This window comes from Perca fluviatilis, chromosome 19 (assembly GCF_010015445.1).
Source record: "Perca fluviatilis chromosome 19, GENO_Pfluv_1.0, whole genome shotgun sequence".
In the NCBI taxonomy this organism is placed as follows: domain Eukaryota; kingdom Metazoa; phylum Chordata; class Actinopteri; order Perciformes; family Percidae; genus Perca; species Perca fluviatilis.
The window spans coordinates 1,915,119-1,941,857 of NC_053130.1; the positions used below are offsets into that span (position 1 = coordinate 1,915,119).

The following is a 26,739-nucleotide window of genomic DNA, read 5'->3' on the forward strand; positions in this document are numbered from 1 at the left end:
TATCTCTTCACACATCACTCTAGAAAACATTTGGACATCACTATACGGAAATCTGAGTTTGTTCTAAACATTTTGATATGAAACACACGGAGGTCAGTTATATACAAATACCTTAAAAAGGTAAAGTTGAGAAGATGTGTGAAACTGCCCATAGACCTCAGAGGGTTAAACTAAAATCATAGCCATGTGACCATCTCTGATCCCAGGTCAGTCTGCAGGCCATGAATGCCACACTAACGGAGCTGAACCAGAACCAGGATCAGTATCCGGACCAGGACCAGGACCAGGACCAGGACCAGGATCAGGATCAGGATCAGACCGCTGAGGAACTTGCCCCTCACCCACTGCCGCCACAGCCCTCGGACACCGCGGCGCTCTGGGAGGCGGTGGAGCGACTAGACAATATGGTCGTCAACAACACGGTGAAGGTGGGTCGAGTTTGTAAACTTGTAGCGTTTTGGTTTCATACGGAGAAATATCCAAGTGAACATAAATGTGTCGCTACAATATGGAAAGCCAAACAGTTCAAATACACATGATTTCTCACACGTAAACAACATGTAAACAACACGTTAAAGTGCCCATATTATGAAATATTAATTTTGGGTCTCTGGTGCTTCCACACACATACAAACTTGGAAAAAAAACAACATCTATGCTGTTTAGAGTGAGATACGGTTTCTGAATGTGTCCTGCCTTCAGTCTCTGGGTGAGCTGGTCAAAATCGGCAGGGCTTTCTACGTCACTAGCCGAAACGAGCTGGCTAACCGTAACATGCTAACGCTAGCTCGTTCCGAATGGCAAAACACTGCTACAACAAACACTATTTCACCATAACCAGCAAAAGAACTACTTCCATGTCCCTGTTCTGCAGGTATTCCACGCAAAGTGTGAAGTGTGCCCTCGTTAAGAAGAAGTCTCCCGGCTAATCCTGCCTTGTACAGGCCGAAGTTGGAGAAACAAACAGCTATCTGATATGAGCCTTACCTAGCTACTGCACATGTGCGACTCCCAACAAAGATCTTACAGAAGTTGAGAGGTCTCACTCTGTAGCTAAAACAGAGACATGAACACAGGGTGAAAAGAGGAGCTGCAGCATTGTGCAGTACAACAAAAATATGGTGTTTTTTGATAATTAAACCATTCTGGGACAACCTCAAAATACAATTATGAACCTGAAATGAGCATAGTATAAGCACTTTAACAACTCAAAATCACGTGAAGTTAATATTAATTATATCTTATATTATCTTATGAGATGCGAGTGGCCGCAGTCTAAAGCCGTGAGAGAAACATTTGAAGCGTCTACAGCAGGCCCGTTCAAATGTCGGCCCGTGGGCTACAAGTGGCCCAGCAGCAACCCCAGAGTGGCCCAGTCTGTGTCTCCACGGTTTGGACCAGAAAAGCGGAGAAAAACTGGTTCAACGGCCCGGCAGACATTCCTACACAAATAAAAGTTTTAGATTTTTTTTTTTACATTTTTTTAACGCATTTGTCGCTTTTTTCAACATTTTTAGTTTTTTGACTTTTCTATGTCGTGTTTTTTCAAAACAATTTTGTCGTTTTTTCCGGATATTTTCTCAATGTTTTTGTCTCTTTTCTTGACTTTTTATAATCCCATCTGTGTGTTTGTGTGTTTTTGTGTGTGTGTTTGTCCGTGTGTGTGTGTCCATGTGTGTGTGTGTGTGTGTGTGTGTGTCCGTGTGTTTGCGTGTTTGTGTGTCTGTATGTCTGTGTGTCCGTGTGTCTGTGTGTGTGTGTCCGTATGTCCGTGTGTCTGTGTGTGTGCATGTGTGTCCGTGTGTCTGTGTGTGTGTGTGTCCGTGTGTCTATGTGTCTGTGTCCATGTGTGTGTGTCCATGTGACCGTGTCTGTCCGTGTGTGTGTGTGTGTGTGTCCATGTGTCCGTGTCTGTCCGTGTGTGTGTGTGTGTGTGTGTGTGTCCGTGTGTGTGTTCGTGTCTGTGTGCAGGTGGAAGGGCTGGTGGAGGATGCGGAGGTGACAGCGGGCAGCGTGCAACAGCTGCGCCGGGACATTAAACATCTGGAGAAGCTGATCAACGCCACGGCGAGAACGGGCCAGGTGCAGTTCATGGAGACGGTGCTAGAGGTGGATTTGGCACGGGCCACGGTGCTGCAGCGCGTTAGCGAGCTGGCGGCGAACCTCAGCGCGTACGGCGAGCGGCTGATCGAGACGGACTCGGACGTCGACCATCTGTACATAGCGTTCTACAAACGCAACACGTCCGCAGGCTGCGACTGCGCCGCGCTGTGGGCCACCGTGGCGACGCTGGAGAGGGGCGTGGCCAACGTGACGCAGCTGGCCAATGAAAACAGAGCAGCGCTGGACGAGGATGGGGGGGCGGGGCAGTGGTCGGGGGGCGGAGAATGGGAGCCCGCCGTGGAGGCACTGCAATACGCCCTCCAGCAGGTGGGAAGAATATTTACTTTATTCATTTTTTTTTTTGGTAAAACTACATTTAAGATAATATGACAAACATCAGGTAGAAATGTCTTTATTCCTTCATTTGGGAAAAAGTGAGGGCAAAGACGATTTTGGCTTCAGTGATTTACAACAACCCCCGGCATAAGTTAAGCTCTAACCTTCCTACCTGTTGCCGATTTATTTGATACTTTTGATGCTTTCTCGCCTTTATTCATGTGCTGCAATAGCATCAATTGGCAGAATGACTAATATCCCCTATTATTGTTCCGCCACATTTTTGTTCCGCTACTAGTCACAGAACGCTGCCAACACATGCACACAAAATACATCAAAACATGTGTAATGATCAGGAATGGTGTGCTATGACTTTTCTAAGAGATTTGCCACGCGGTTTTTAAGAAATCTGCAAAAAAATGCCACGACATTTCCCATAGACTTAAATGGGAAATCGTTTAACGTAGCTCAAAACAACCCCTCTTTGTTGAATATATCAAAAAGTATTAATGTGACTTTAAAGTTGAATACTACTAACATTGTTAAAGTTTGAATATAGTTTCTCGAAAATTCTAAATAGCCAAACACAAACTCCTCCACCTATCATAGAGACTCTTTACTTTGGGTCAAACAGCATATTTACTGTTAGCCAGTGTTATTCAGATGTGCACCAAATAGAAGGCACACTGTCAAAATTTCCTGCCGAATTTTCTAGTTAAGACTGTATTTGTAGCTCTCACAACGTTTTTGTCAGGGTTTTTTTGCGCTTTTTCACTGATTTGGCGCTTTCTTTTGCGTTTTTGCACATTTAGGTAGGAAGGGTTAGGGTAACATTATGGGCTGCTACAAGATCTGTAGCTTTTTCACAGTTTTTTCCACTTTTTTCTACAATTTTTGTAGCTTTTTCAGCGTTTGACACTTTTGGCCTAGCTAGAATTTTTGTTACTATTTTTTTCTATACTTTGATTATTTTTTCTATGTTTACTAAAATGTCCAAATAGAAATTCAAAAAAAGCCCAGTTTTAAGGCGTTTTATGTGAGTTTAGTTTTTTAAAGCATTTTTTTCAACATTTTTGTTGCCTTTTTCAACACTTTTCTTTTTTTTTTTTTTTTTTTTTTAAGTACTTTTTACTTTTATTGTGAAATAAACCCAGCGTGCTTCCTGTCCTCTCCCAGGTGAGGGAGTCCGTAGCGTCCGTGGCGTCCGAGCAGAGCGGCAGCCAGTCTCTGGACCAGCGCCTGACGCAGCTGAGCCGCTCGCTGGCGGCGGCGCTGGCCGACGTCTCGGCGCTGATGGAGTCTGAAAGGAAGCAGCGCGACGAGATGCAGCGGCTCTCCGCCTCCTTCCGCTCGCTGCTGACGGACGCCGTGCGCCACAGCGACGTGCTGGAGATACTGCTGGGCGAGGAGGTGCTGGAGTTCCTGGACTGGCCCGTCCAAGACCAGGAGGCGCACAGCGTCCCCGCGCTGAAGGAGACACTGAGGGGACACGAGCAGAGCATCGCCGCCCTGCTGGACAGAAACACAGGTTACACAATAACGTTTACTACACAACTACAGACACACAAGTACACAACACTTACTACACAACTATAGACACACAGGTACACAATACTTACTACACAACTATAGACACAGGTACACAATACTTACTACACAACTATAGACACAGGTACACAATACTTACTACACAACTATAGACACAGGTACACAACACTTACTACACAACTATAGACACACAGGTACACAATACTTACTACACAACTATAGACACAGGTACACAACACTTACTACACAACTATAGACACACAGGTACACAATACTTACTACACAACTATAGACACAGGTACACAATAACGTTTACTACACAACTATAGACACACAGGTACACAACACTTACTACACAACTATAGACACACAGGTACACAATACTTACTACACAACTATAGACACACAGGTACACAATACTTACTACACAACTATAGACACACAGGTACACAATACTTACTACACGACTACAGAAACACAGGTACACAATAACGTTTACTACACAACTACAGACACACAGGTACACAACACTTACTACACAACTATAGACAAACAGGTACACAATACTTACTACACAACTATAGAAACACAGGTACACAATAAAGTTCACTACACAACTACAGACACACAGGTACACAACACTTACTACACAACTATAGACACACAGGTACACAATACTTACTACACAACTACAGACACACAGGTACACAACACTTACTACACAACTACAGACACACAGGTACACAACACTTACTACACAACTATAGACACACAGGTACACAATACTTACTACACAACTATAGACACAGGTACACAATACTTACTACACTACACAGAAACACATTTTAAATAACGTTTACTACACAACTAAGACACACAGGTACACAACACTTACTACACAACTATAGACACAAGTACACAATACTTACAACAACTATAGACACACAGGTAACAATAGCTTACTACCCATTCTACAGACACACAGGTACACAATAACGTTTACTACACAACTACAGACACACAAGGAATTTTACACTTACTTACTACACAAATAAAAGTAATACATGGTAACACAATAACGCGTTTACTACACAGCTACAGACACAAAAAAAAAAAAAAAAAAAAAAAAAAAAAAAAAAAAAAAAAAAAAAAAAACACACAACACAAAAAACAAAAAAACAAAAAACAGAAAAACAAAAAAGAAAAACACAAAAAAAAAAAAAAAAAAAGGCTAAAAAAAGGCGACAAAGTTGACAAAAAGTTGATAAAAAGACGACAAAACTGCTACAAAAAGGTGCCAAAAATGCAACAAAAGGGCTTAAAAAAGGCTTAAAAAAGGCTTTAAAAAAGTGTCAAAAGGGCATCAAAATTGCTACAAAAACGCGTCAAAAAGGCAACAAAAGGGCGTCAAAAAGGCGACAAAAATGCAACAAATAGGCGACAAAAAGACAAAAAGTCAACAAAAGGCGTCAAAAATGCATAATTTTTTTTCTCAAAATGCTATTAAATTTAATAAAACACCAAAATTCAATGAAAGTAGTGAACTGCTCATTTATTTTACTTGTGAAGAACGTAGTGAATCATCCACGTTGGGTTTTTTTTGTTGAAAATTTGGTTTAAAAAAGATGTTTTGAACTTTGAATGCAGCTTTGTGCTGCATTCAAAGTTATTGTAAAATATCCTTTTCCCATGCAGTCGTTTTTGTCGTTTAACAGGAATTTACTGGTGAAATAAGGAAGAGGCTCGATATTTATATATAACTATTTGACTGAAATGGTTATCAGAAATAATCTCAGAAATAATTTATTTTAAAAAAGACTGAAATGTTACATGATACATTGACTTCTCTTTTGACTAAAATGACGAGACTTTTAGTCGACTAAAACTTGACTAAGAAAAAAAGATATGTGAATGACTAAATATGACGAAAAATAACAAGGACATTTGGCACAAGACTAAGACTAAATTAACAATAGGTGACAAAATTGACACTAGACCGAGACAAGTCCAAGTTCAAATACCAGCGAGTCCGAGACCATAGAAAATCCGACTCGAGTCCAAGACTGGACTCTAGTACTACAGCCCTGCAACAGGTGCATTAAATGTTTCGTGGTTGTTGTCATTGGGTGCTTAACGTATCTTTCCGTCTCCTAGGAGACAGAGAGGAGCTCCCGTCAGCGGACCAGCCCCCCCCCTCCTCTTCGCTCCTCTCTGACGGATGGCGTCCGGCCAGCGTTACGAAGAACGGCGCCGGCGGTGCAGCGCGGGAACGCCAGCGCCTCCTACAGGCCGACGGCGGTGACCTCTGGAACCTCGAGAAAACGGTGGAGGAGCTGAAGATAAAGGTCAGCGCTGGAAGAAGTATTCAGATCCTAAGTACTAATATAAGATAAAGTACTAATACCACCTTGTAATAATACTCTGTTACAAGTTAAAGTCCTGCAGTTAAAATCTAGTTAAAGTATTAAAAGTAAAGAAGAATCCTCACACACACACACACACACACACAGGCAGACATACACACACACACACACACACACACACAGATGTTACACACAGACACGTACACACGTACACACACAGACGCAAACACACACACACAAATCCACACGCACACAGACGTACACACACAGACACACACACGTACACAGACGTACATACAGACACACACACACACAAGTAACTAGTAACTAAAGCTGTAACAGATGAATGTAGCGGAGTAACTAAAGTAACTAGTAACTAAAGCTGGAACAGATGAATGTAGCGGAGTAACTAACGTAACTAGTAACTAAAGCTGTAACAGATGAATGTAGCGGAGTAACTAAAGTAACTAGTAACTAAAGCTGTAACAGATGAATGTAGCGGAGTAACTAAAGTAACTAGTAACTAAAGCTGTAACAGATGAATGTAGAGGAGTAACTAAAGTAACTAGTAACTAAAGCTGGAACAGATGAATGTAGTGGAGTAACTAAAGTAACTAGTAACTAAAGCTGTAACAGATGAATGTAGCGGAGTAACTAAAGTAACTAGTAACTAAAGCTGTAACAAATGAATGTAGCGGAGTAACTAAAGTAACTAGTAACTAAAGCTGTAAAGTAACTATTAACTAAAGCTGTAACAGATGAATGTAGTGGAGTAACTAAAGTAACTAAAGCTGTAACAGATGAATGTAATGGAGTAACTAAAGTAACTAGTAACTAAAGCTGGAACAGATGAATGTAGTGGAGTAACTAAAGTAACTAAAGCTGCAACAGATGAATGTAATGGAGTAACTAAAGTAACTAGTAACTAAAGCTGTAACAGATGAATGTAGCGGAGAAACTAAAGTAACTAGTAACTAAAGCTGTAACAGATGAATGTAGCGGAGTAACTAAAGTAACTAGTAACTAAAGCTGGAACAGATGAATGTAGCGGAGTAACTAAAGTAACTAGTAACTAAAGCTGGAACAGATGAATGTAGCGGAGTAACTAAAGTAACTAGTAACTAAAGCTGGAACAGATGAATGTAGCGGAGTAACTAAAGTAACTAGTAACTAAAGCTGGAACAGATGAATGTAGTGGAGTAACTAAAGTAACTAGTAACTAAAGCTGGAACAGATGAATGTAGTGGAGTAACTAAAGTAACTAAAGCTGCAACAGATGAATGTAATGGAGTAACTAAAGTAACTAGTAACTAAAGCTGTAACAGATGAATGTAGCGGAGAAACTAAAGTAACTAGTAACTAAAGCTGGAACAGATGAATGTAGTGGAGTAAAAAGTACAATATTTCTCTCTGAAATGTAGCGGAGTAGAAGTAGAAAGAGGCATGAAGAGAAAAGACTCAACTAAAGTAGCTGCTTTTTCTGCAGGTTCTGCAGCTGGAGGAGACGTTGGCGCCCAGCGGAGGCGCCGCGGTGCTGCAGGCGGAGGTGACGTGGCTGAAGCGCGGCCTGGAGGAACATCTGCGAACGTTTAAGAACGTGTTCAGCAACGCTGACGTGCTGGCCGGCTCGGCCGCCACGCTGGAGCTGGACAAACTGTGGCAGCTGCTGCAGAGCAGAGACGATAAGAAAGAGAAGAAGAAGAAAGGAGGGAACCATCGCAGCCGGAGGGAGACGACAGGTGAGACGGCAGGTGAGACGACAGGTGAGACGACAGGTGAGACGACAGGTGAGACGACAGGTGAGACGGCAGGTGAGACGACAGGTGAGACGGCAGGTGAGACGGCAGGTGAGACGATAGGTGAGACGATAGGTGAGACAATAGGTGAGATGATACATGAGACGACAGGTGAGACGATACGTGAGACGATACGTGAGACGGCAGGTGAGACGATAGGTGAGACGGCAGGTGAGACGGCAGGTGAGACGGCAGGTGAGACGACAGGTGAGACGACAGGTGAGACGACAGGTGAGGCTCGATGCTCCTAAAATGCTCAAACTGTCTTTTTCTGTGATGTTTGCTCACACCTTGGAAAAAGCAGTCAGTATGAAGAGTTCTTCATTAAAGGTCCCAGGACATGAAAAACTTCATGAGGTTTTTTAACATTAATATGAGTTTCCCTGGCTCTGGTGGCTGTAATTCTGCACCAAGGCTGAATTTCGGGAAAGAGACTTCAGATACAGTATTAGGGGACCACTAAGGTCTATATAAAAGAGACTTCAGATACAGTATAAGGGGACCACTAAGGTCTATATAAAAGAGACTTCAGATACAGTATTAGGGGACCACTAAGGTCTATATAAAAGAGACTTCAGATACAGTATAAGGGGACCACTAAGGTCTATATAAAAGAGACTTCAGATACAGTATTAGGGGACCACTAAGGTCTATATAAAAGAGACTTCAGATACAGTATAAGGGGACCACTAAGGTCTATATAAAAGAGACTTCAGATACAGTATTAGGGGACCACTAAGGTCTATATAAAAGAGACTTCAGATACAGTATTAGGGGACCACTAAGGTCTATATAAAAGAGACTTCAGATACAGTATTAGGGGACCACTAAGGCCTATATAAAAGAGACTTCAGATACAGTATTAGGGGACCACTAAGGCCTATATAAAAGAGACTTCAGATACAGTATTAGGGGACCACTAAGGTCTAAATAAAAGAGACTTCAGATACAGTATTAGGGGACCACTAAGGCCTATATAAAAGAGACTTCAGATACAGTATTAGGGGACCACTAAGGTCTATATAAAAGAGACTTCAGATACAGTATTAGGGGACCACTAAGGTCTATATAAAAGAGACTTCAGATACAGTATTAGGGGACCACTAAGGTCTATATAAAAGAGACTTCAGATACAGTATTAGGGGACCACTAAGGTCTATATAAAAGAGACTTCAGATACAGTATTAGGGGACCACTAAGGTCTATATAAAAGAGACTTCAGATACAGTATTAGGGGACCACTAAGGTCTATATAAAAGAGACTTTAGATACAGTATTAGGGGACCACTAAGGTCTATATAAAAGAGACTTCAGATACAGTATTAGGGGACCACTAAGGTCTATATAAAAGAGACTTTAGATACAGTACAAACAGGCAACTAAAAGGCGTCACAAAGGCAACAAAAAGGTGACAACAATGCAACAAATAGTCGACAAATGGGCCACAAAAAAGGCGACACAAAGGAGACAAAGTCCTGTTAGTGTTTCCTGTTAGTGTTTCCTGTTAGTGTTTCCTGTTAGTGTTTCCTGTCTGTTTCCTGTGTGTGTGTATGTGTATGTATGTATGTATGTGTGTGTGTGTGTGTGTGTGTGTGTGTGTTTCCTAGTTCCTTTGTTCAGCCTCCTTTCCTTCCTTTCCTCTCCAGGTGTCGCTCCGGTCCCGTCCAGCCAATCAGGAGCCTCCGTGATGCTGGCGGCCGGAGGAGACGCTCGGCGGAGGAGGCCCGGCTGGAACTGAACAGGAGCTTGGGCGGAGTCAGAGGACAATGTGTTCGACCAATCAGAGGAAAGATCTCGGGGAGTTCAAACCTATTTTACACTGTTTGCTTTGGAAAAAAGCGACAAAAATGAAAAAAATAAAAAATGACAAAAAGAAGCATGAAAAAAAAATCCTATTTGTGTCAAAAAAGCGCCTTAAACTTCTGAGGGAGGAGTCAGAGGGCTGCTCCACTCGACCACCTGACGGCGCTGTCGACCAATCAGAGGAAAGATCAGAGACTCTGGGAGTTCAGACTTATTTAAACAAACTGAAGCTCCCTTCAACAACCTGTCAGCTGTCAGAAAAACACACATAGGACCCTATCCTGCACCCGGCCGGCGCAAAGCCCGTCCCAAGTATCTTTGCTAGTTTAAGGCCGACCCAGTTGTCAGTTTACCGTCCAGCGTCTGCATCATTTAAATAGCAAATGCACCTGCACCCATCTGTGGCCCATGGGTCTTACAGGGAGGTGTGATCAGGTGCATTCTGGGCGTGCTGGTCTTACAGGGAGGTGTGTTCAGGTGCATTCTGGGCGTATTGCTATCTTGAGGCAGCAGGAAGTGATCGCCCCATTGACCAACAAAAACCTGGTCTAAAGTCAATAACGCAGCATTTCATTGTTATTTTAACAGAGCATTAGTAAAATGCTCCTAGGCTCGTGCACAGCAGCGCGCACACTATGCTTGTTACACACACACACACACACACACACACACACACACACACACACACACACACACACACACACACACACACACACACACACACACACACACACACACACACACATGCAGAAGATTACAAATAAAAATATTACGGTGCAAATCCTCCATCATAACAGCAATGCTCCAAGGTCCAAACGCGCCTGGCTTTTAAAGAGAATGGGAGATGATCTCTGATTGGTTGATTGCATGTTACGCCCAAAACACACCTCTGATTAATGAAGACACTGAGTACAACCCTTTAGAACCAGGCGCCCGGCGCACAGACCCTTTTTTACCGCCGTCAAACTAGCAAAAGTGGATTTGGACACGCCCTAAACACACCTGCACCAGGTGAGAAGTGGGTTTCCTGTTTGTTGTTCCTGTTTCTGTAGAAAAAAGCACCAAAATCTTCCAAAAAGTACAAAAAAAACTTCCAAAAAACTTCCAAAAAGTGCCAAAAGCCGAACAAAGCATGTTCCCTGTTTGTGGTTCTCTTTGTGCAGAAAAAAGCGCCAAACGCACCGCAATAACGTAACAACAATGCAGAAAGAAGCCACGACAACGGCTCTAAAGAGACTGAAAAGAATCATCCTAAAATCAGAAACTGTTTCTGTTTGCGTCCACGTTAAATAATCGAGATACAACATGTTAATGAGGGACCTTTAGAGGTTCTGGTTGGTGGGTTTTTATACTTTGGACAGAACCAGGCTAGCAGTTTCCCCCTGCTTCCAGTCTTTATGCTAAGCTAGGCTAACAACGTCCTGACTGCAGCTCCACAAACACATCACAAAGACTGTTTGTAGGACAGTATGGCAAGCCGTGTGGAACATTCATACAATCCATTTGCTACTAGTCATAGTTTTAAATTTTGGCATCAACAATGGAAAAAAAGATTTGACATTTTGGGATATATGCAATTGGAAATATTATATATTATATTATTATTATAATTATGGATATCTGGGATGGTTTTTATTTTCGATATCTGACATTTAAATTATGACTATTAACAGTTGGATTGGAGATCTCTGAAATTGCAGATGTATAGACTGTTGAGTCTGAGGCTACCACGTTTTGGTTTTAAAAAGGAATATCTTCTGCTACGTTTCCCCGTCTCATTCCCCCTGCTCTGGTGTTTCCCTCTCTCATTCCCCCTGCTCTGGCGTTTCCCCTTTCATTCCCCCTGCTATGGCATTTCCTCCTCTCATTCCCCCTTGTATGGTGTTTCCCCCTCTCATTCCTCCTGCTATGGCATTTCCTCCTCTCATTCCCCCTTCTATGGCATTTCCTCCTCTCATTCCCCCTGCTCTGGCATTTCCTCCTCTCATTCCCCCTGCTCTGGCATTTCCTCCTCTCATTCCCCCTTCTATGGCATTTCCTCCTCTCATTCCCCCTGCTCTGGCATTTCCCCCTCTCATTCCCCCTGCTCTGGCATTTCCCCCTCTCATTACCCCTTCTATGGTGTTTCCCCCTCTCATTCCCCCTGCTCTGGCATTTCCTCCTCTCATTTCCCCTGCTCTGGCATTTCCCCCTCTCATTACCCCTGCTCTTGTGTTTCCCCCTCTCACACACACAGAGACATAGCCAGACCTTCCTCCACAGCGCTTTTAAACGGAAGCTTTGCTATAAGTAAGGAAAATATTTGTTTGTAAAGCCGCTTGTAATGTTTGTAAAGAACCAACATAAGAAGTATATATACATAAATATATATATTTATATAAAGGAAAGTGATGATTAACATCTGAACTGTCTGTTACTTAATAAAAAGGTTTTATCTACACAAGACTGTCTGATCGGTTTCTCTCATTTTAAATAATCGTTCAGCTCTCTAATTATAACGAGTACTATATATAGAGTAGTATATTTAGTACTCATTGGTCTCCAGTAATGGAAATACTGTAAAGTACAATCTTAAAGTAAAGTACTTCCAGTTTCATGTTACATTACACTGAAGAATATTTTATTTTTTGTCATAATTTGGCTTTTTTAATTACTTTTTCTGAGTTTCTTATTGGCTTATTTTGATACTCTAAATAAAACATAAATACTTTTATGATTCATGACTTTTATGGTTTATTTCTTGACATTTTATTAATTTTTATCACAATGCAATGCAAAGTCCGTCTCGGTCTCGGCCACTGGTCTTGCCAAACATGGCTTTTGGTCTCGACCGAGTCCATGTGTCTTTATTATGCTTATAAGAATATTGGAGGGAAAGTGAAACACAGCTTGGACAGGGATGTTGTTTGGCTTTTCACAAGTTTAGACAGCTACACCGATGTTTGCTAACGTTAGCACAACAGCGTTAGCCTAGCCTGCTTGGTAAATATTATGAATGCCTTCGGAGTTTGCTATATCTGCGTCCACGTTGTCAACATAAGACCTGTGGCGTTAGTGCTCCTTTTGTACCATAATTTTATTGAATGAAATATTAAGCTTCACTCCTACGAGATGGGTGGGTTTTTGTTAAGTTACACACAAAGCTAACTGGCTATAGTTAGCCTGTACGTATGCCCAGCCAGCAACTTTGGCAGTAGAGTTTCAGCGAGCTAACAACGACAGTATTGACCTTTTTTACGGCAGACACGTTGAGATGTCATATTAGGAAAAGCCCAGGTGTATTCAGACCATTAATGATGGCTGCATTCCACTTAGGAGAGGTCCTGGTATTAAACCATTACTGATGGCTGCATTCCACTTAGGAGAGGTCCTGGTATTAAACCATTACTGATGGCTGCATTCCACTTAGGAGAGGTCCTGGTATTAAATCATTAGAGATGGCTGCACCTGGTATTGTGCATGCTGACTCATTGAAATAGCTTACTGCACATGTGTCAAACTCAAGGCCCGCAGGCCAAATCCGGCCCCTCGCAGATTATGATTCGGCCTGCATATCAATTTAGGTTCACATACATTTCGGCCCACCTAGTTTGTCGTCACTTTTTCTGAAATTCTTGTCACTTTTTCCGATGTTTTTGGGTACTTTTTTCTATGATGGCCGAGGAACTTTTACCTAACTTCTTTAGGGCTTTATGTTGACCAAACTGAGTGAGAAGACTATATGACACGTGCAATAATACAGTCAGAGATATTTGAATTTTTCAATTAAATAAACATGTCAATAAACTAAACACGCATGTCCCTTGATGTGATTCTTATTTTCCAGTGTGGCCCTCTGGGAAATTGAGTTTGACACCCATGGCTTACTGGGACACTTGATGGAACTGAGCCATCGTTAAGGTTATCAATTTCAGCTGTGCTTTTCCTACTACGACAAGTCAAAATGACTGCTGTGAAAAAGGTCCATTGTCGTCCACAATCAACCTGCAGTGATGTTTGAAATGGAGACATAAATATCGTGCCTTTCCCCAGAGATCCTGGCCATTGTTTTCAGTTATCTGGACGTTAAAGACAAAGGAAGAGTAGCCCAAGTGTGCGCGGCCTGGAGAAACGTTTCCTACCACAAGTCGTGTGGAGGGGGGTGGAAGCCAAGCTACATCTGCGCCAAGCAAACCCGTCTCCGTTCCCCAGTCTGCAGACTAGGGGAATCAGAAAAGTTCAGATTCTCAGTTTAAGACGAAGTCTGAGCTACATGATTCAAGGGATGCCGCACATTGAAAGCCTGGACTTGTGTGGATGTTTCAACCTCACAGACAACGGACTCGGACATGCCTTAAAAAAAGGTTTTGAAGGATACAACTGTGTACAAATGCTTCTACTGTTGAGTATACTGTGAAAAATGGTTCTTATGAATTTCTCAGCTAATCATAATCTGTCAAAAATTGATTTTGCTCCAGCTCCTTGAGTGCAGAATGCAGTGTGTGTGTGTGTGTGTGTGTGTGTGTGTGTGTGTGTGTGTGTGTGTGTGTGTGTGTGTGTGTGTCCCAACCTGCTCCTTCCTTAAACAACTTCCATATGGATTTATTTAAAAATTCTGCACTTTGTTCTCAAATAAAAAGAACATTTGTTAAATTACTCTGTTCATTGTTGTTTAACCAAACTTTAATGTTTTTTGAAAATAAATGTCTTTCCTATTAACCCACATCCAAATAATATAATACAATATTTTTTTTCCAGGGAAGGCATAAACCAACCATAAAGGTACAGTCTGTAATCCTGGTCACTTTTCTAAATATATCTGGAGTTAAGCTATATTGTCATTTAATTGCTCAAATGCTCAGTACTAGTACCTAGCAGTAGTTATAGTAGTGGATTGGTGTTTTTATCAGTTCTAACACTGCTATTATGAAGTATCACCATATGTCGTTCTGTTTTCTTTAGATTAGATTATATGATATGGGTAGAATAGCTATACTTATAGCCCTGTAGCGGTAGAGAACTATGTCATAACTCCCCGATGAAATCCAGACACCGGTGGACCAGACCCGAGGACCAGACCAAAGGAGGCTCCGGATCGCTCAGCTGGAGAAAGACGACAACTGGAGATGGAGGGGGAGGTGGAGGGTTGCCCACTTTGCCTGAAATGACAGCTGACAGCAGCAGGGGGGCACTAGAGATCTCGGGGACACTAGAGAGCTCGGGAACACCAAAGAAACAGAGACCAAACCTCAGTCAGCCACTGCAGAGCAACTGCAATGCGCTCAAATACACTAAAGTAGGAGTCAACCTCAGATACACAGAACAACGGCACTAGAGCAATGTGCTTTCTAACATCAAAAGCCGTGGGAATTGGACTGGCAGAATTTTGGGTGGAGGAGGTGGTGAATGACGTACCTGGAGCAGCAGCAGGCAGGCTTTCCGCCCCCTGAGAGCTTTCAAGCTCGAGCTTATCAGCCTCTACTTCCAGCTTCCTCATTTCAAGCTGAAGTTGCATATGCTTTTTACGTTCTCGTTCTTGAGCCTCAAGCTGGAGACAGGGCAGGTGAACCTTTACACGGGCCTCATCTCTGGAACGAGCACTGCTTTCTGGGGATGGATCATAAGGTGGCGGCGTGACGGGTGTTTTTAACCCTCCACCTAACTCGTCGTCCACCCTGGAGACTGCTTGTGGCTTAAGGGTCTGCACACCCTCTGTCTCTGCTGAGACAGCCACAGGAAGCGTTTTTAACTCTGCCAACACAGGTAACACCATCAACCCACTCGCCACCAAGTTAGCAATAACTAACGGTTCAAGATCTCTTTTCAACGTAGTTTTGGTTACTGGAATCTGGAGGTGACTCGCTACAGTAACCAACTCATCTTTTCTACACACATTAATTTGGTCAAGAGTCAGATTGACTAAGAATGCCTCAAAGTCAAAGCACTTGGAAGCCATGACACCAAATCGCCTAGACAGCTGCACCAGATTACCAATTAGGGTTTCCACTTACCCTCTTCCAATAATAACAACCTTTCACCAGGGGCCTGTTTCACAAAAGCAGAATATCTAAATCCAGGATAACTGATAAAGCGAGGCTTGACCTAGTCTAATCTGTGCATCCTGGCTTGGTGCGTTTCACGAAGGCCAAGCCAGGCTGAGGAGGAGCGACTAGGTCGAGCCGGGCTGAAGTAATTCAGATAGATGCGCGTCCACGGCTTTCCTCAAAAGACCGCGAGGTCGATCACAGATTTACTGATGCAAAAAGGGAGAATACGTATTGTACATACTTTATACAGAGTGAGCAGCAGCTTCTTGTGGAAGTATGATGACGTGAAACACATGATTTGTATAAAAAGAAAAGAAACACGGCCGCTGTAATGAAACAGCGAGAAAAAGCGCAGCAGACGATCACGGACCGACTGAATGCGTAAGCAGCCTAAACATAACTAACCACTGCTCTGAATTGAAACCGTCATAATCATACCATTCAAAGATTAGGCTACTAATCATTTTCACAAATTAACAGTTGTACTCTTTGCCTTGAAATTTACCATCAAGATCAATTTTCTACAACGCTAAAATATGATGCGTAAATATCTCTTTCACTCTGTTCCTCCCTCTCTCTCTCTCTCTCTCTCTCTCTATCTCTCTCTCTCTCTCTCTCTCTTATGGGCTAAAATATAAATTTCCTAAGTCATATTAACTTCCACTGCTCGCTTTTAATGCAAAGTGTAGCATACAACTGTTCGTTTTTGCAAATGACAGTGACTCATTGAATGGTTTCAGTTAAGAGCAGTAGTTCATAAATGTATATTTTTAGACTAGCATTCAGTGGTCCGCTATTATCTGCCACGCTTTTTCTCGCGTTTTTTTTATTTTTTATAGAGGACGAGTTTCCTTCTCTACATATTATATGCCTTGCTCCCTCATATACTGTATGGACATAGAAAATAAAGACACTGAAGAAATTGGACTAAAATCTAGAAACTATAAAGATAATTAAGTGATAAATTCCATGCACATTGTGAACATGAATGGAACAGAGTATATTCATCAGTTATTTCCCCCCAAATATAAGGTCAAAACCATTGAGTTGTCCTCTACCTGTTGTTATATGAATGTACAGTAGCCTACATCACTAGATAGTTACTGGTCCAGTGAACTAAGACTATCATTTGGGAGGATTGTACAATAAGAATATGTTCTTAAAATTGTTCAATCCTCCCAAATTATAGTCCCAGTTTACTGGACAACACGTATTGTGTGCTAAGAATTCCAAATACAGTGCACATGAAAGAGGAATAAACACGATCCTTATTGTTAAAGAATAATAAAAAATAAATTCTCAACTAAAATAATTCAAGGTGCATTGGTCAACTATAGAAATGTACAGCATTGTATATATTGCCCTTAGTAACGGACTTCATTTGAAACACATTTGAAATGTTATCAGCCTTTTCTAATCATCTCAAAAACTGCCATAATATATTCATCAAACTTCTAACAACAATATGAACATCAGTCTTCATACAGCAATATAACAGTAACAATGACTGTCACATGAATAATTATAAAAAATAATGGTCACAATTTTAACTAATAACTTTTCTTAAATGAACAGCAATATGCTGTATTTTAATCCAGGCTGATAATAACAATAGGGTAAAACCAGTGCTGGGTGAACAGAAAAGGTTCCAGGATTAAATAAATCCTGACTGTTAGCCTGGTCAGGAGCAGGCTAGCTGCACAGAATAAATCTCCATGGTGATTTATGTGCCTCCGCTTTTGTGAAACCGAGTCAAGGCTAAATTGAGCCAGGATAACTGGGAAATCCCGGCTTAATCCCTTATCCTGGTTTTGTGAAACAGGCCCCAGGAATCAAGTTAGATATCCCGGACAAGCCCCCATTTATGTTACTACTCCCGTAGCTAGGGGTATCAGGATATAAACATAAAACCAGGTGTAATTGGTATTTGAAAGGATATTTATTTAGAATCAGGCAAATTAACAAAGAGCTTACAAATGGAAAAGTGGGCCGGCGGGTGCTAAATAAACAGAACAAAAAGAGATCCTCAAAAGGAAGACTATTTCTACACTCATAAGACATCAAAAAGTTAAACCAATCAATTTATAGTATCAAATCATAAATTATCTCGAGACACTTTACAGATAGAGTAGGTCTAGACCACACTCTATAAATTTCCAAAACCCCAACAAAGAAACATAAGAAGAAACATAAGGACTCCGGGGAGTAAACTCCCCAGAGCTAGGTTAGTAACAAGCAGTTCTGGGACAGGATGCATACAAAAGGAGACAAATGAAAACAGAGATGAGAGAGCAGCTCAGTGTGTCATAGGAAGGAAGGAACTTCCCTGGCAGTCAAGAATTATAATAGCATAACTAAGAGAGGCAGGTTAGCTTAGAGAGTGCCGGATCAGGCTGTACTGGCCTGCCTCCCTCTACTCTCACTATATTATTGATTATATGATAAATAAATCTGATGACTACAAAGATAAGCAGATGGGCTGGTTAGGCGGACACTGCAACTCCTCACTCCTTAAGTATAAGCTTTATCAACAACAAAAATCCTCTCTAACTAAAGGTACTTGACAAAACAAAACACAATACTCACAGCACCCCTGAACCTAATGTGACTAAAAAACAAACCTGTTAAATGCAATGATGGAATCAGTTTTTTTAAACTCAAGCCTTGGCCCACTTCCTCACTCTCACAAACATTTTCACAAATGAATCTGATAGGGCAGCTGCCCTCAGCAGCAACCAATCAGGCCTTTTAACTTGGAGGCAGCCTTCCTCAATTGGCCGGTCAGTGGTGACATGCCACACCAATCAGCTTCCTCCTCCAGGAACTGGGCGGGGCTTCCTTTGTCCATCCAATCTGCAGCACGGGATGGCACAGCCTGCTTTGCATTTCACAAATCACTCAAATAAACACACACATTAAACACACACATGAGGATGCCGACGGCAGCCTTAACAGTGAAAAAGAGACACTTGCTTTGCTGTTGGCCTTACAGCGCTTTGAGGTGGATGTTGGATCTAGCTCTTTGCCAATCGTTGTTTACACTGATCATAACCCTCTGGTCTTTCTCTCCCGTAATCAGCGCTAGATGCGTTGGGCGCTTATTGTGCAAGACTACAACTTGGATGTCCGCCAGTAGAGAGGTTCGGAGAACGTAGTGGCTGACGCGTTGTCCAGGGGCCTGTACCATGATGGTAGTTGAACAAACTCAGGGTTACAGGATTGGTTTAGAGTTGACAAAACCAAACCGATGCAATCAGGCTTTATTGGTACCATGACGCAGCTCATCAACTTTCTCTGTCAACTCAGGCTTTGATCCTTAAACTCTGATTACTCCACGCGCGCGTGCACATAAAAGAGCAACGTCGGCACCGAACAACCAATCACGTTCGATATGGATAGAGCGAGAGCAATATGCGGAGGAGCAAGAAATTATTCTTCAGAAATATGAAGAATATAAAATTTTTTTCAAGCGCATTAATGTAAAATTATGAATATAGGCTAATCATATTAAAAATGTATTAAATAAAATTAAAATGTGTATTCATATATATATATATATATATATATATATATATATATATATATATATATATATATATATATATATATATATATATATATATGCTATATATGTATGTGTGTAAAATGTGAATGTATTGACTTTGACATCCTAAGAAAGATTAATATTAATTGATTTTTAGATGCAACCCCAACTCCAAACGTTCTTGGCAGCAGATCAAGACAAAATATAAAAATGTAATTCAAAGTGGTGAGTATTTACCACAACCTTTTATTATTTTTGTGAAATTTTTTTCACAAACACTTCTTTGCAGCAAACAGAATGTTGAGAAGATGTGTGCAGTCTATTGCTCCAATGACTCTAGGGAATCCTTTCATATGAAAAAAAAAAATATATATATATAGGCCTTTATATATTAAAAACCATTCTTAACATGTAGCTCCTGTAGACTATTGTATAATACTTAAGTGCTCTAAGTGCAAGCTGCTTTTTGAAGGAAAACAAAAACTGATTGTGAAAGGTTAAATTTGTTCATGTCACCCTATCAATATATCTTACCGGCAATTTTATAAAATCCCTCTTTAATGGACATGGTCGATAAATGTCCAGGGAACACAATAAAGCTATTTATGTACCCCTGCAGTGCGAGGACTACCTTGCGAATGGTTCGACAAACCGTGTTTTTCCCTAGGTTCTCCGCATCACTGACCGCATACAAGTATGTACCACTTGCAAAAAAACGCAACGCAATACATACCATTTGCGGTACAGTAAGTGCATGGCTTCGATGAGTCACATTTGTTATGTGCGACTCAAGAAGTTCGCAAAGATAAGTTATTCCTTCCGTGGAAAATCTGTATCTTTCATGCAAGTAAGTATCAGGAAAGTCCAGGGGATTTTGTCTGTCCCTAAAACCTCTTTCTCTACGAAGTGCTCGTCTAACAATTTGCGCTGAGATGTCCACAGGATTTGGAAGAAAAGGTGAAGCCATTGCAATGATTGCAACAGACAACAGAAGCTGGGAATTAATTACATCACCTATATGTTTCTTTGCTTACCGCTGATTGGTCAAACTTCAGACTGAGATCTCGAATCCAGAACATAACCTGCCCCGGAGCAGGTTAGCCGTGCAGCGTAAGATACCATGGCAACGAACACCGATTAAAGCCTAGCTACTTTCATAGTACCTAAAACCCAGGGTTGGTGGAAACTAAACTGAAACATAGCTGGCTATCCACCTAAACCAGCTTCATGGTATAGGCCCCAGGTTACATAAAAGTTGGTGTGTATTGTTGTGTTTTGTGTGTCACACAAACCTAGACTTTGTGTTTATGGGGGGTGGTGTTACGGCTTCTGTCACCATCCTCATGTGTGCGTTTAATGTGTGTGTTTATTTGAGTGATTTGTGAGATGCAAAGCAGGCTGTGCCATCCCATGCTGCAGATTGGAGGGACAAAGGAAGTCCCGCCCAGTTCCTGGAGGAGGAAGCTGATTGGTGCGAGAGAGAGAGGGAGGAGAGAGAGACAGCGAGAGAGAGAGAGAGAGAGAGAGAGAGAGGGAGAGAGAGAAAGAGTTTCCTGGGTGAAAGTCTTGTGTTTTCTGAGCCAATCAGAAGCTGGATTTATAACTCTTTTTATTTCACTTCTGTTGTTTTGTAAAAGAAGAAATAAGTTAATATCAGAAACACAGGTGTGTGTGTGTGTGTGTGTGTGTGTGTGTGTGTGTGTGTGTGTGTGTGTGTGTGTGTGTGTGTGTGTGTGTGTGTGTGTGTGTGTGTGTGTGTGTGTGTGTGTGTGTGTGTGTGTGTGGGTGCTGTGGACATCAACAAAGGAATATAACAAAAAGAGATCCTCAAAAGGAAGACTACTACTACAGCTCTAAGAAAACAAAAGGATAAACCAAAATCCTCTCTTACTAAAATACTTTACATAACAAAAACACAACTCACACAGCAGCCCTGAACCTAGTGTCACTAGACAAGACTAACCTGTTAAATGAAAGAGTGATGTCAGTTATTAAAGCTCAAACCCTGTTGTATAAAATGTGTCACATTGTTCAGCCCTTCTGGGTTTGCAGGTCTGTAATATGGACTGAGATTAGTTCTGTCACTGGAGCTAAAACTCGTTGTGTGCACGGAGATCTTCTTGTCTCAAAAATTCTGCTTAAAATCAGTGTGGATGGAGCCTGAGTCCACTTTTCTAGTTCTAAACATTAGTGTTGTTTTCCAGACTGCTGACATCTTTGTCTTCAACTCTGCAACAACACACAGAGGCCAAAATCTTGTCTAGGATCCCTTTCTTCATGAAAATATACAGAACCAAGTCTGCAAGAGGATTCAGCTTAAGAAACACAGGAGACAGGTAATAGAGAGTGGTAGTTTGAATGAAGTTTTTGTAATTTCTGTAGTCAGTCATTATATAAATGATGTAGGGCAGGAAAAGCAGCGTGTAAATTAGCAGCATCAGGACCAAAGTTGCTACAATTCGTCGTTTTTCCTCAGGCAGGATCGAGACAGAGGCAGACAGGGCTTTGAGAGTCGCACAGCAGAAGAATATGAGCAGTGGGAAGGGAAGGAGCAGAAAGACAGTGGAGATGAGAAAGTAGAGAGAAGGAAGGACCCAGGCCACGACACAGATCACCACAGTGGACTTGATGGTTCGTCTGCAGCGGTACCACAGTGGGAAGACGATCAGCAAATACCTGAAATACAAGATAAACAGCTTCAGATTTCAATAATCCAACGGTCAGACACAGAAGGAGCTCCACATGCTGGATCAACATATTCTCATGAAAATGCATAGCCCCCCCCTCTGTAGTTAAGTTTGGGGATAAGGTTTGGTTCAGGTCTAGGTAGGAGAAAACAGATCTCCACGGGGAAACAGAGTTTGATACAACACCGGGTACAAAGCACCGTGAGATGATGGTCCTTTCAGCGGTCGGGACAGTTGGGTTTATCAGACACAATGTTAAGGGTCAAGTGGTGACAAGAGTTAAGTTTAGACACTAAAACGACTAGTTAAGTTTAGACACTTTAACTTCTTCCAGGACATGAACTCTGCCCCCCCCTTTTCTTGTGTTGAAAAGGGGGGGTCAGAGTTGTGTTGCTGTGAATGAGTTTAGCAGGTGATGTGAACTGTTGAGCTCAGGTGACTGGTGGTAATGCAGACTGTGGTTTGAGTTTTGCATGTGACTCCAGTTGTGCCCACTGTCGTTTAGCAATCGGAAAAAAACTGTAAAGCCCTGTGTTTTAGGAGGCAAACACCCCCCCCGAACCTCTCCCTACAAGGACCTTCAGGCTCTTATACAGCAGCAGCCAATGTGCTGCTGACAGTAAAAAATACAGAAATAAATAATAGAATACATACCAATTACAGAGCTTTACTTTTTGTAGCTATATGTATGAATGGTTCATGAGAACAGCCTGGCTGGATCAACAGATACCTTTCCAGGGCGATGCACACCATGAAGCACACACTGGTCACCAGACTGTAGATGTACATTAACTGGAAGATAATGGCTATTGTGATGTCTATCATGGATTTCATAAAGCTCGTAGTTTGTGCCACGTCACAGATCATGCAGCAGAGCTGGACGATGTCAGAAATCAGAAGGTTGATGACGTAGATGGGAGCAACGTGATCATTTCGTACCTGCAGGAAAGTAAATCAGAGTAAATCTGAACTCTCTGCTCAGCAGTTGTAGTCAGTCAACTGACTTTTTTTTTTTTTTTTACATCTTTTATCAAACTCTTTTGTGCTCTCAGGAACATCAGATATGAAAACATATTCTCACTCCCAACTCGTCAAATACTGACACTTGGTCAGGACCCTATGGTGTAATCTGTCAACATGCAGGGTAAAACCACTTAGGGTCAGGGAAAGATCATGGGTGGGGTTACTAAATGGACGTTTAGGTGACCCACAGGACAAGAAGAGGACAGGAAGCTCTGAAACTTGGAGCCCAACCCAGATGAAGATCCTTTACAGACACATACAGTAAATCAATAAATCTCATTCCTAATGTTCATACCTGAGAGTAGAGAGAGTAGATGGCGACGAAGGTCAAAGGAAGGCCGATGGCAATGATGATGCACGTCACCACATAAATGATGAAATTAGGGTAGCAGTTGAGGCAGTCGTAGTTGTAGTAGTAGTAGTCGAAGGTGCGGTTGGTGTAATTACTGAATTCTGAGAGGATGTTGGTGAGATTTTGGGAGCCTGAGGTGCTGTTGGTGTAATTATTATTATAGCCTAATGGTATTGGAGGTAGAATGGTGAGGATGCTGTTGTCCTGTGTAGTGTTGTTAACGTCCATTCTTCAGAGGGTAACCTGTAGGGAAGGAGATCAGGTTATAGAAAGGACTTTTGGAATTTCAAAATCTTTGAATAAATCAAAATTTTAGCAGAACATTGTCCCAGGAACCTTTGTTAGAGCAGATTTGTAGTTTCTTTCTATCTTTTGTGTGATAGTTTTGTGTCTTTTTGTAGTTGTTTTAGTAACTGTTGTTGTTGCAGGACGGTTACCTTTAGTAACCTAACTTCCCCCTCTCATTCCCCCTGCTCTAGTGTTTCCCCCTCTCATTCCCCCTGCTCTGGTGTTACCCCCTCTCATTCCCCCTGCTCTGGTGTTACCCCCTCTCATTCCCCCTGCTCTAGTGTTACCCCCTCTCATTCCCCCTGCTCTGGTGTTACCCCCTCTCATTCCCCCTGCTCTAGTGTTACCCCCTCTCATTCCCCCTGCTCTGGTGTTACCCCCTCTCATTCCCCCTGCTCTGGTGTTACCCCCTCTCATTCCCCCTGCTCTGGTGTTCCCCCTCTCATTCCCCCTGCTCTGGTGTTACCCCCTCTCATTCCCCCTGCTCTGGTGTTACCCCCTCTAATTCCCCTTGCTCCTAGCGGCAGAAAATTACAAACTGGACGTTTAAGACAAATATTTTCTGTTTTACAAGTTTTCTGAAATGTTAGCAATAAGGAAATACTCATAATGTTAGCTAATAATCATATTATCAGAAGTATCTGGACTTTGAAGAGACATTGCTGTGAATTGGGCCGATTCAAAAGAAAACAACATACTGATTTAGATGATCTGAAAGGTTTTGTGCATAATTAAAAAATGTTTTGGCATTTGAAGTTTTCTGAAATGTTTAAAGATATAAATGAGGCATTATACAATGCTAACTTTTGGTGATTTTAGGAGAAATCTACAGAAACAAACAGACAAAGTGTAGTAATATCAATGTTTTCTTTCCATTAGTCTGAAAAAAGACATCTGATGGAAGATTAATACATTGAAAAATGATCTTTTTGTCTGCAACGTCTCGCCTTAAAAGTGATGAAGAAAAACTGATTCATCTTCTCATTTCACACTAAAACATTATTTTTGCATATCTCAGCTGTCATCATTCCCTGGAAAAAAAAAACATTACGCCAAAATAAAAACGTGTTAGTTCCAGTCAGAAGGGAAGTGAAGTAGAAGTTTGCATTTGTATTTGCATTCCTGTTCTCCTTGTTTTTGTATCACTGTATTTACAGGATAAAACGACGACAACACATAAATAAAGAGACTCAAAACTGTTACAATAAGATGAATAAGAGCACAAAGAAATGCAAAACGACCATAAAAAAACTCAATATGACCAAAAAGAAACAGAAAACTATTTAATGACCACACTTTAACGTGTCTGTGACCAGGAGAAAACACAAGACTTTCACCCAGGAAACAGGTGATCATGTCCTGAAGAAGTTACGTAGAAGTTAGAAAAATGTACAGTTCTTATTAATTGTGCATCTCTGTGTCATTATGTGCATCAAAAATGTGACAAAAAAGGCAACTAAATGTGACAAAGATTCGACAAATATGCATCAAAAAGCGCGACAAAAGTGCATTTGTCTGTGTGTGTGTGTGTGTGTGTGTGTGTGTGTGTGTGTGTGTGTGTGTGTGTGTGTGTGTGTGTGTGTGTGTGTGTGTGTGTGTGTGTGTGTGTGTGTGTGTGTGTTGCTAGTTTACAGTTTTTTCCAACTGCTCCAACATCATTCCCTGGAAAACAACATTAGCAACAACATGCAAAAGATGAGAGCCTCTCCTCCCCTCTCTCCTCTCCTCTCCTCTCCTCTCCTCCTCCTCCCTCTCCTTCTCTCTCCCTCTCCTGCTCTCTCCCTCTCCACTTCCTCTCTCCATCTCCTCCTCTTCCCCTCCCCTCTCCCTCTCCTCCTCTCTCCTCCTCTCTCTCCCTCTCCTCCTCTCTCCCTCCTCCTCTCCCTCTCCTCCTCTCTCCCTCTCCCCTCTCTCTCCCCTCTCCTCTCTCTCCCTCTCCCCCTCTCTCTCCTCTCCTCCTCTCTCCCTCTCCTCCTCTCTCTCCCTCTCTCTTCCTCTCCTCCTCTCTCCCTCTCTCTTCTCTCCTCTCTCACTCTCCCCCTCTCTCTCCCTCTACTCCTCTCTCCTCTCCCCCTCTCTCTCCCTCTCCTCCTCTCCTCTCCCCCTTACTCTCCTCCTCTCTCCCTCTCCTCCTCCTCATATCTCAGCTGTCATTGTTTCCTGGAAAACATCAGCAGCAACAACACCTATAATAATAATTAGTAAAATGTCCTCTAGATATATGGACTCCTATCCTAACATGTATAAACACTACTTTCTCAGTCATTGATGTTATTATATATCATTTTCTTCTTTCATTCTTCCTCTACCAAAGATTTATTTACTTCAAAACACTGTATTTGTTTTTTTAATTCTCACAGTGAAACACCCAAATGAAATGCCCAAATCTGTCTGCTCGTTACAGTTTCCATTTTCATTTCTATGACTGTTTACTGTTCTTTTATTCTTGTTTAATAATCTCTCTTTATAAGAAAATGAGTAATATTTTAAAGTGTACCTTTTGAAAGCTGTGAGCCGAGCTGAAAGAGTTGTCAGATGTTGTGTCCTCTGCAGTCTCCAGTCAGTACGCTGACATGGATGATAATCTACCTCCTGTTTTGGGAGGAGAGGCGTGGTAGAGGGCGTGGTGATGGTGATCTAGCAGAGCAGACACCTTTGAGGAAAGGATGAGAGCCATGGTTATTATGTGTCTTTTTATGGTCATTATGTGTCTTTTTATGGTCATTATGTGTCTTTTAAGAGTCATTTTGTGTCTCTTTGCATATGTCTTGTATATGTGTACATATATATTGAGTACTGCTGTGAGGTCTTTACCTTCAGCCAGGTGTTTCAGTGATTTAATGTAATGTTTAATATAAATGGACACTCGT

The 26,739-nt window shown here is 41.8% G+C and overlaps 2 protein-coding genes across 2 annotated transcripts in view; one reads left to right on the forward strand and one right to left on the reverse strand.

Annotated features, from left to right (window-relative positions):
* The window catches only part of LOC120548430 (multimerin-2-like), a 39,596-nt gene extending 29,168 nt beyond the window's left edge, over positions 1–10,428 (forward strand). The window contains 6 exon segments of the mRNA XM_039784692.1: positions 207–428; positions 1,972–2,430; positions 3,616–3,967; positions 6,142–6,332; positions 7,837–8,089; positions 9,793–10,428. Of these exon segments, the coding sequence (XP_039640626.1) occupies positions 207–428; positions 1,972–2,430; positions 3,616–3,967; positions 6,142–6,332; positions 7,837–8,089; positions 9,793–9,884 (1,569 nt within the window). The 3' untranslated portion in view covers positions 9,885–10,428.
* Positions 10,429–21,337: 10,909 nt separating this feature from the next.
* LOC120548062 (mas-related G-protein coupled receptor member X4-like) lies at positions 21,338–26,494 on the reverse strand. The gene is made up of 4 exons (XM_039784013.1): positions 26,367–26,494; positions 23,525–23,824; positions 22,937–23,145; positions 21,338–22,195 (listed from the first exon to the last, which is right to left on the reverse strand). Exons 2-4 carry the CDS (start codon positions 23,807–23,809, stop codon positions 21,700–21,702), a joined length of 990 nt encoding a protein of 329 aa, XP_039639947.1. The 5' UTR covers positions 23,810–23,824; positions 26,367–26,494; the 3' UTR covers positions 21,338–21,699.
* Positions 26,495–26,739: the final 245 nt, after the last annotated feature.

What these genes read in the sequence shown, in the direction of transcription:
- LOC120548062 (XM_039784013.1), bottom strand. Translation starts at nt 23,809, where the DNA reads ATGGACGTTAACAACACTACACAGGACAACAGCATCCTCACCATTCTA. An exon ending in TCTACTCTCTCTACTCTCAG is followed by an intron (nt 23,146 to 23,524) that starts GTATGAACATTA and finishes ACTTTCCTGCAG; the next exon opens with GTACGAAATGATCACGTTGC. An exon ending in GTGTGCATCGCCCTGGAAAG is followed by an intron (nt 22,196 to 22,936) that starts GTATCTGTTGAT and finishes CTTGTATTTCAG; the next exon opens with GTATTTGCTGATCGTCTTCC.